Source organism: Neurospora tetraspora, assembly GCF_033439725.1.
Source record: "Neurospora tetraspora strain CBS 560.94 chromosome Unknown B0H65scaffold_4, whole genome shotgun sequence".
Lineage (NCBI taxonomy): Eukaryota > Fungi > Ascomycota > Sordariomycetes > Sordariales > Sordariaceae > Neurospora > Neurospora tetraspora.
This window is the reverse complement of record NW_026944386.1, coordinates 1011981-1022214: the sequence shown is the minus strand read 5'-3', so window position 1 is coordinate 1022214 and position 10234 is coordinate 1011981. Positions and strand designations below refer to the sequence as shown.

Sequence of the window (10234 nt, the reverse complement as noted above, 5' to 3'; positions counted from 1 at the left end):
ATTCCTCGGGCCACTCCCTCGGTCTTTCTATGCTACCCTAATTTCGGTTCTCCCCTCATCCGTTAGAAAACAACATCATTACCCTCATCTCCCGTCTTCGCCTTTCCATCTCCCTCAAAAACTGACTCCACCAGCAGCACCGTCGCTACGTAGTTCCTCAGAAATACAGCTACAGACTTAGCCGCATGTCTCGCCGGTTTCTCTTGCAACCGAAGAACTTCCGCCGCCCCCAAGAACAGCATGAGACTGTTTAACAACCAAGCCTCAATCGATTCGCACTCTTGTATATCATTCGCCAAAATTTTCATCAGAGCCTTCAGTCCTTTGCGTTGTTTCTCATCCCCCTCCTTGCATTTCCGCACATATCTTGCGAATGTTTCCGCCATACTAGCGAGATCACAAGGCTTTTGAAAGTCAGAGCCTGTGAAGGTCCGCCCATGCATGCCGAAAGCCAGATATTCGATCCAGGGAAGAGAACGTCTGGGTTCTTTCATCAGGCACTTGCTGAGTTGCTCCGCATCTAGCTCCTCAATTTCCCAGTACTCTGCCTCGTCCTCGCGATCTGTACCTGCGCTGCTGCCCCTAGAGTCGGGGACTTCCATGAAGTTGTGAGCAACCATCACTTCTGCGAGAGTGTTGGCGAGTCTTTTGAGCCATTGCTTGCGACGGTATTCCCATTCTTCCTCTTCTTCCGAGTCGAAATCTTCTTGGAACTCCCAATCGCGTCTGACAATGTCCAAGAGACGAACGGTGCGAGAAACCTCGAGTGATGGTGGAATAACCGCTGACTCCGGGTCGAATTTTTCGGCTGATTCTGATTGTGCGAAAAGTTTACGGAAGAACGGACGGAGCGGCTCTGCGCCCTGAGTGAGGAGGCGGTTGTGGTCTTCCTCGCTGATTTCAGACTCAGCGAGTAAGAGATAGACTTTTTGGGTTGACTGGGGATTGCGGAAGTAGACATGTTGACGGTGTTACGCTCGATGCGCGATGCTCGGAAACTAATCTGCATTTGGGAAGGGCGAGCCTGCTTCTTATGTTAGTTTTCCGGTTTCGAGTCATCTTCGACGCCTTGGCTCATGATGCATGAACCGGATGTCCATTGATCAGACCATCTTATCACAAACTATCAAATTCACCAACACCTTCCAAGATGGCAGTCATTCGGAGAAACACGGTATCGGGTTACCCACTACAAACGGTTTTGTTATTAAATGCCGACAAGATACCACAGCAGATTAGCTCAACAAAGTGACTCGAGCAACGAGCCGATAGCGCACTCGAATCACCCTCCTTCATACGGTCTTGACCAGAATTTTCAGGGAACTGAACTCAATGGCAAGGACATGATAGCAGTCTTAACACCTAACACTGGCCCTAAACTGCATGGCGAGCACCAAAAGAGAAGTCGAAGTGCTGCTTGGTGCACAACGGATCCGGCAACGTAGAAAGAGTGCGGTAAAGCAACTTCACTCCCTCACCAAAGCCACTCGTTTTACATCTTATGACGTGCTGGTTTTGCCAGATGAAGAACTGGCCCAATGGACTGATGGTAAACCAGACATGTTCGCCGGACGGGACTCATCCCTCGAGAAACACAAAGAGCTCGCTGGCCCAACGAGCCGACAATCACCTGTGATGGACCAGATATCACTAACCGCCCGTGTTGATGGTGAGGGCCATCCTCGTGCCGTGCCAACATCAACCTAATGTTTCCGCTCGAGTCTTTGAGCTCCGTCTCAGCGTTGACTTCCACCAAGACCAGGAGAAGATACATTATGCAATCTCTACCTGGGGATGGCAAGTGGTCAAAGACTTTCAAGGACATCCATACCAACACCATAGCAAACTATAGTACCACAAAATATACCATATTTCCAACGTTGGTGATGGATTCCACAACCCGTGCTGGCGACAAAGACTCAAAGGAAGCAGACTGTCTGTCAATCGTGTCCATGCCGTGAGCCTCCAGCAGAACCCAAATTCCCCGATGAGTGTTTTTCTATAAAGATGCCTCTCCTGTCCTCACGTTCCACCTTTTTCTCCAGCATCTTCGAGCATTCAACCACACCGAATCGAACAGACCAGCACAAGTACCAGCCCTCCAGCAAATACCTCACCTCACAAACCTTAAACTCACTCATCAACACTCGACAACCAGTAACACTCATCAACAAACACCACTCTCCAGCTCTCCCACACCTTATCTTCACAATGTCCACCGACGTATCTGCACTCATGGACCGCGCCCTCAAGTTGATCGAGGGCTACCTGGGTTTTGTCGACGGCCAACTCCAAGGCGTGGGTCTAGCCAACGACAGTGCCGAGCGCGAAGCCCTCCAAGCGCAGCTCAACAATATGCAGACCTTGATCGCCTGCGTCATGGACAACGGATTGAGTGGTACGGGTGTCGGGGTGTGCTGCGTGATCTTCCGACGAGAGTTAATGCTGGTGAGGACAACCTTTTGCCTTTTGCATGTCAACCGTACTACTGTATATGCTAAGGTTTTGATCACTCGGTAGAATCGTTCAAGATAGCATTCGGTGAAGATAACTTCGAGAAGACTCTCGATGATTTCGATAAGAATGTCACCAACATGAGAGAGGAGATCGAGGCTATGCTTTCGCCGGAGATTCAGGAGAAGCTGAGGGCAAAGCGCGGGAGTGCTTGATGCCTGAGGGGATGTTCCTCACAGGCGGGTATTGAAGGCAGTTCTTAACGGGATACCTGACGCGACTTTGGGATTAGCAATCGTGGCAGGACCACGTAAATGGACAGGTTAGCTCGGCTAGTAATAGGCACGCACTTGGTTTGACATCAAGTCCAAAACGGAGGAAAAATATGAAACGTGACGTTTCTCACTACCTATTCTCACCAATCATGCTTTCGTGCAGTATCACCGAGTGTCTAGACTGTGACGAACCGTTACAAGCACAGGAGTGATATCGCTGGGAATAGTAAGAACAACGGTAGTAGTAGCCGAAAGAGGTACTCTATTGCTTGCTGAAGAGCCAGATATCAAGAGGCCTGGGGAGGCCGTCTTATATATGTACTGGTCTTCATGGACCCGATATACTGGACCCGTGGACCCGAACCTTCGTCTCGGGTCCAACCTGATTGGTCTTTCTGTTGGTTCTATCTGATCTAGCTTACATAAGGGATCCCTAATTGGATCGTAACATAGACGTACCGAATGCGTCATGATGTGAACCTCTATGGATATGTTCACGAAAATTGGAAGGCCCATTTGGCCTTTGGTATTCTGGCCAAAAACCGCCAAGTTTAAGACCACCCGGTACCGGTGCCATCTGGGTTGTAGCTCACAGAATAAGGAGGATATGACAGCATTTTTGAAGGAAGCCGTGGCCGCCCAGGCTTAATGTTAGATAGTGGCAGGATTGAACAACAGACAGGATAGCTTCTTGAAGGTCCCTTTAAGTTCTTTTGGCAAAAAAACAGAATCCTGTGCAGTAATTCGAATTGCATCTTTGCCCTCCCGTCTTTTGCCATGATGTTGAGCAAAATGTCAGCAAACCAGCAGGGCGAGGCATAGTTTTCGTGTTCATCAAGTCTTTCCAATATGGAAGTCTACGTACGAACGAGACAATGAATGGCTGATCATCTATACTGCCAGATTTCAGGAGCTTTGTACGCAGTGGTGGAAAGTTATCGGCCAGTGTCTGCCAGTGTCATGGAGAAAGGAGGGTGCGTGTAGTATATCCGGGGTAGGTGCGGGTAAGTGGTACATCCCACATGATATCCATTGGCAACAATTGAGACCCTTATCTAGCTTGAACATTCCATGGAAGTAAGAGGTTTTCTTACCCGTCACAACGCCTTTCACAATCATCGAGTGATCAACGAGGAAACTTAGCGCAAAGCGACCGGACACAATGGCTTTACAACATCTCAAAACGAAGCAAAGCAGTGGGTCAAGGCACAGTAATTGTGGTCATCAAATTCATTGCTCTCATATGGGATATCATAGATGTCAAGTACAACCCTGGCCCCCAGGTTTGTCCCCCTTTCCGTAGACACCAGGTAAAAATAACACCTGACACGAGTTCTGTTCATTCCTCGCTGTCCATCCTTCCTGTCATTATTGTATTTTTGCTGTTTTACTTTTTTTTGTGTTCGTGAAGTCGGCTACCGTTTGATTGCCTAGTTGAGCTTGATAGCAACGGACTTGCACTGGGTGTAGTTGGCCAAGGCAGCCTCGCCGAGCTCGCGACCGATACCGGACTCCTTGTAACCGCCGAAGGGAAGCTGGTGGTGAAGGGCGTTGTCTGTTGGGACACATTTTGGTTAGCACGATGAAACGTTACTCCTTCCGGTACAAAGCAGGTATACTCACATTGGTTGACCCAGACGGTACCAGCCCTGAGGTGGTTGCTGACACGGATGGCAGTGTTGAGGTCCTTGGTGTGGACGGCAGCAGCAAGACCGTAGTTGGAGTCGTTGCCGAGCTTGATGACCTCCTCCTCGGTGGAGAACTTGGCGACGGCGACGACGGGGCCGAAGATCTCCTCCCTCATAATCTTCATGTCGGGACGGACGTTGGTGAAAATGGTGGGCTGGATGAAGTAGCCCTTGTCGCCGTGGCGCTCACCACCGGTTGCGACAGTAGCACCCTCCTCCTTACCGGCCTTGATGTAACCCATGATGCGGTCATACTGAAGCTGGCTGACCTGGGGGCCCTGGAAGGTCTCGTCGTGGAAGGGGTCGCCGACCTTGTTCTCCTGGGCGCGCTTCTTGAAGGCCTCAACGAACTTGTCATAGATACCCTCCTGGACGTATACACGAGAACCAGCGCAGCAGGTCTGGCCGTGGTTGAAGTAGATACCGAAGTTGACCCAAGTAACGGCCTGCTCGATATCGGCGTCGTTGAAGACAATGTTGGGGGATTTGCCACCAAGCTCGAGGGTAACCTTCTTCAGGTTGGACTCGGCGGCAGCCTTCATGATTTGGCGGCCGACCATGGTAGAGCCGGTGAAGGCAACCTTGTCGATGTCCATGTGGGAGGAGATGGCGGCACCAGCAACCCTGCCGAAGCCGGAGATGATGTTGAGAACGCCAGGAGGGAAACCGGCCTCCTTGACGAACTGAGCAAAGACGAGAGCAGAGAGAGGGGTCTGCTCAGCGGTCTTCATGACGATAGTGTTACCGGTGGCCAGGGCGGGGCCGACCTTCCAGGCAAGCATGAGGAGAGGGAAGTTCCAGGGGATGATCTGACCGCAAACACCGAGAGGCTCTTGCCTGGTGTAGTGGAAGGTGTCGGGGGAGATATCGATGGTCTTGCCCTCGATCTTGTCGGCCCAGCCGCCGTAGTAGCGGATGCAGCCAACGACGGCGCCGATATCGCCACGGGCCATGGTGATGGACTTGCCATTGTCGAGAGACTCAACAGCGGCGATGAGGTCGAGGTTCTTCTCGAGCAGGTCGGCGAGCTTGAGGAGGTAGATACCACGCTGCTGGGGAGTGACCTCGCGCCAGACACCCTCGAAAGCCTTGCGGGCAGCGGCGACGGCAATATCGACATCCTTCTCGGAGGCCTCGTGTACGGAGCAGATGACCTCCTCGGTAGCGGGGTTGATGACCTCGAAGGTCTTTTTGTCGACACTCTCGACGAACTCGTTGTTGATGAACCTGGTAGGGTTTTGTGGTTAGCTCTCGAGCTTGGAGAGTGACTGGGAGGAGAGAGCTGTGGTGGGGAACTTACAAGCCGGTGGGCTGCTTGTAGGGGCCGGTAAGCGGCGTCTTGAGCTCAACAAAGACGTTGGAAGACATTTTGACAGGAGCTAATGCAGAAGTGGGGTAAAGAGGGAAGAGAGCAAGGCTGGACAGAACACAAACTCGAAACTCTGGAGAGTGTTCCGGTTAAATACTTTTTTAAAGAAGAAGAAAGAGTTGATAACTGCCGAGAGAGATGAGAAAAACAGCACGACGAGGTGGTGGGAGGGGGAGGTTGAAGTAGTCGGCGCAAGTGCAGTAGACTCAGCTCGGAGACTTGGAGCGTATTCGGCAAGCCTTTTTTTAGCGTTTTATCGTTTAAGAGGCTAGCGGTCAGAACCGTGTATTGGCTCGCTTCTGACTGACTAGCGTGCCAGTTATATGCTAAAATGGGCTTCTAAACGAGGGCATCCCAATAATCGATTTCTGGCCAATTAGGTCTCTAGAATCCTATTGAACGAGATTTTGAACGAGTCAATAGCCAAATGCTGTTGACCCCCCTTCTGAACCATTATTTTTAAGGTGCACGTAATCAAAAAATTACGCAATCCGGGTAAGGTCGTAAGGAGTACCCTGCATATATACTATATTTTTAGTACATTATCCTAATATACTACCCCTTATCGTTAGAAGTATTATATTGCCAGCTATTAATATTATAATTTTAACTAATATAATTGCGATGGATAATTATATCCAAAAGAGGGAAGCTGTTAAGAAGTTTACGATATTGATTGTTATTACTAATTTGTTGCCTAAAGACCCTTCGATCCCTATAAATTTAAATACGAAGAAGGGCGTACTAATAATAAGGGAGCTTTTCGATAGCTACCGCGGTCACTTAGAATACCTTCTACGTATATAGTCTTTAACTATTGATAAATTAATTAATTAGTTTGAATTAAATATTAGTAATATATTAAAGTGGTCAAAGTATATGGAGGTTAATGAAAAGGTCGTAATTTTTTTCCTGATTATTATATAGGGTATTAATTTTCGTTTTATTGGTTTTATTTTCGGTTATAGTCTTAATACTATATACCAGTTAATTTTATTCCCTATATATTAATTAATATAATTAGTAATTAATTTACCGTTTTAATAGGACCTTCTACGTAATCTTAAAGGTATATTTCGAATTTGTAATGTATACAATATAACTTGTAAAGATAAAGACCTCTAAGAAAGTAGAAGAATCAGGCAAATTCTACTTATATTTTCGTTACGCGCTTAGGGCTCTCGATAGTTTGTACTTTCTTATAAGAGTACATATTAAAGCTTAAATTATTTAGAAGAACCGTAAGGGATAATTATCTATGAATGTATTAATTACGTACGATTTCGAGGGTAAAATTACGTATATTTTACCCGGTTAGGAGGGATTTACTAATAATAATCGTATATATAATAATATAGTTAATAGAGAACTAGTTATATTAAAGAGCTAGTATTATTTTGCCGACGGTAGATATTTTAATTCGTAAAGGTTATTTACCCTCTATTGTGACGAACGGTATTATTTATAAGAGTCAGCTAAAGTTAGGCTTCGTCCTATTAATTACTACGAATTCTTTAATTTGCGTTATAATTAAATACGTATTATTATTAAGAAATATTTTAGTAAATTAAAAGGAAGTTTTAGGATTTATCGCGTAAGTTCCTCCTTTTCGGTAGAGGTTTAAAACCAGGTTATCTTCGCAACCGTTGTATTATTAAATTAATTATTAGATTACAGGGAATTTAACGACGGTTTCCTTTAGGACATTATTATAGGCAAGACTGGGATTAAGACTGAAAATAATTTTACGCCGTTAGAAATATTTAGTAGAGCAAAGGGAGCGTCGTTTAAATTAAGAAATTAAATCGCGAAGTCGATGTAGGTTGATTACGCGAAGTATTTAAGGGATAGAGGGGAGGTATAGAATGGAAATGTAGTATTTAGGGGAGAGATTGGTTAATATAGATAAAATCCTAATTTAAAAATAAATAATATAAATTACCCCTCTTATAATAAAATATATAATTTTTTATCAAATTAATTAGAATCGATTATTTATATTAAAAATTTTAAAAATTTTAATATATTAAATATAGTATTTAAAAAGCAAACTATATTATCCTACGCGGGAACTAATATAATGCGCAAACCTAAAAAAAATTTTAAAACTACTAAAATAATAATTATATTTATAAATAAGTTCGTATTGTAATATACTCAACGGCAATCGATTTAGAATCGTAGCGCGAATAAATATATTTATTTTCTATGTGGTGAAGTGTAAGATATTTATTTATATTGTAATGTTGTTAAAATGTTGAAATTCACGCTACCTTAATACCTTTATTAAATTCTATGCACTAATATAGTGTAAACCAATTAATATAGTAAATATAGCGTATGTACGTTGTAAATGCTTTGTAATTAATACGTTGAAATTAATTAGAATATTCCTATTTATCTTCCTTGTTTAATTCCCTTCTTAAACTTTCGAAATATTTTTTATAACTATTGCTAAGTAATAAGTAAAACCTTTTTGCTGCTCTTTTAAATTCTTTCTAATAATTTATCGCCTTTTCCGCGACTGTTGCATTAATATTTTTATAATATTAGCGGTTATAAATATCTATCGCCTTCGTTAATTATTTAGTATCCGTATTAATAAATAACCTTTTACTATTAAAGGAATTAATGAGATGGGTAATATATATAACGAGTACTTTATTGTAAAAAACTTTCTACTCTTTCTTAGGGTCCTTCCTATTATTTGCCGACCACTTTTAACTATTAGGAACATAAATAGGTACCGGTATTTCTTTCTCGTCATCGTCTTTAAAAAGTTGGGGGTCGATTAATATATTTTATTTACATAATAGTAAATCTACTATAATTAACAATTAGGAATTATTTGCCCTACGGTTGTTAGCAAATACCCCTTTTATAAGAAATAAGTTAGTAAGAGGTTTAATACGGAAAATAATAATCGAAGGGTATTTTTATACTATTAAAAATTAATACGAATTTATACTATAAGAGGATTACTTAATAATAACGTACTTTTATTAATTCATTTTAGGAATTACTAGAAGTAATAACGATACTAATCTTTAAATTAATATTGAAACTAAAAACACCTTATACTAGTTGCTAAATATATTATTTTATTTTAAAGTAGCTAACTTTATTGCATACTTATACCTTATTAAACGTATAATTACCTTTAAGTAGTAAATTAGTAATAATTTAGCTATAAATTTACTCTTTGAAGCTATTATACCCAGCTTGACTAACTTCGATTATACGTAAGAGAATTTTGAGGAGGAGCTTCTCCTACGCTTCAGTCTAGAAGGTAACCTCCTTCTTATTGGGGTTATCCTTCTTTTTACCCTTCTTATTACTAATTGAAAGTATAAATAGGAATTAGGAAGAGGGTATACTTAACGGTTCAATTATTTAGGAGGGTGCTATGGCTTAAGAGAATACTATATATATAGTATTACCCTATACGCTAGAGGGTTAGCTATTGGCGCTTATATTAGATATTAACGGTTATCGATTATTACCTCTATAGAATATTCTATAAATATACGACCTCTACAATATTTATTTTCAACTTTACGGACTATTAATATGCCATATTCAGGAACGCTATTATTAATAATAATTGTTAATGTGATTATTAAGTAGATAGCTACAAATACTAAATAGATGTTTGCGCCGGTAGTTAATTAGATATTTTTTACTAAACCGACCGCTAATAATATTACTAAGTTAGTATAATTACGACCTTCCCAATTTGGATTAACGTGGTAGCTTTAGGGGATTCTATTACTGGATATACTTATGAAGTTCGATTTTGACTGGGTGGTGTAGATTACGAGATTTTAGCGTATTATTAGTTCAGAAGCCTAGTCAATAGGTGGTCAATGCACCTGTTGAAGCAGGTTCAGAAAGATTATAATAACACCGCTAAAAAAGGGCTTGCCGAACACGCTCTTAGTTTCTGGGCACTCCCCCCAACTTCCAAGTACCGTCTTGTCCCTCTTGGCGCTCGGGTGGATCGTGGGATTGCGGGCGTCGACCGCAACACGGAGCGGGGTCGTGTATGGTGCCGGGCGACGTTAGTGTGGGCGGCTGACGGTTGAAACCAATCTGAAAATGGCTTCAGGTGGGTGTGACCAGGTGCACCTCCTTGGCCAAGATACTAAGCCAACACTACGGAGATATTCGTCGTCCTACTCCGAGTTGTTCATCGGTTTCAATCCTTACCTTTCAGTTGACTCCCTCCAGTATACAAGACAACAGGATACGGACGGCAACCGTAGAGGTACCTCCTATTTCCCGAAAAACGGACAACTTGTCCTGTCACATGCGGGGGAAGAAGAGGTTGCTCATTGCCACATTGTCGTGGGATTACCAAGCAGAACCTAGTCGGATCGGCATCGATGGCCGCGTCTGTCATTGTTTTCCGTCGTCGGCATGTCCCCTCTGTTCCCCACTCGACCCCA

General features: G+C 43.4%; 2 protein-coding genes across 2 annotated transcripts; both read right to left on the bottom strand.

The window, feature by feature from the left end:
* Positions 1 to 62: 62 nt before the first annotated feature.
* Positions 63 to 1009, bottom strand: B0H65DRAFT_508615 (uncharacterized protein; the record flags this gene model as incomplete). Its single annotated transcript, XM_062828241.1, has 2 exons — positions 63 to 894; positions 927 to 1009. 2 exons carry the CDS (start codon positions 1007 to 1009, stop codon positions 63 to 65), a joined length of 915 nt encoding a protein of 304 aa, XP_062681400.1.
* A 2937-nt stretch (positions 1010 to 3946) lies between these two features.
* Positions 3947 to 6181, bottom strand: B0H65DRAFT_539236 (putative aldehyde dehydrogenase). Its single transcript, XM_062829113.1, has 3 exons — positions 5718 to 6181; positions 4353 to 5644; positions 3947 to 4284 (listed from the first exon to the last, which is right to left on the bottom strand). The coding sequence occupies exons 1-3, from the start codon at positions 5783 to 5785 to the stop codon at positions 4160 to 4162; spliced, it is 1485 nt and encodes a 494-aa protein (XP_062681399.1). The 5' UTR covers positions 5786 to 6181; the 3' UTR covers positions 3947 to 4159.
* Positions 6182 to 10234: the final 4053 nt, after the last annotated feature.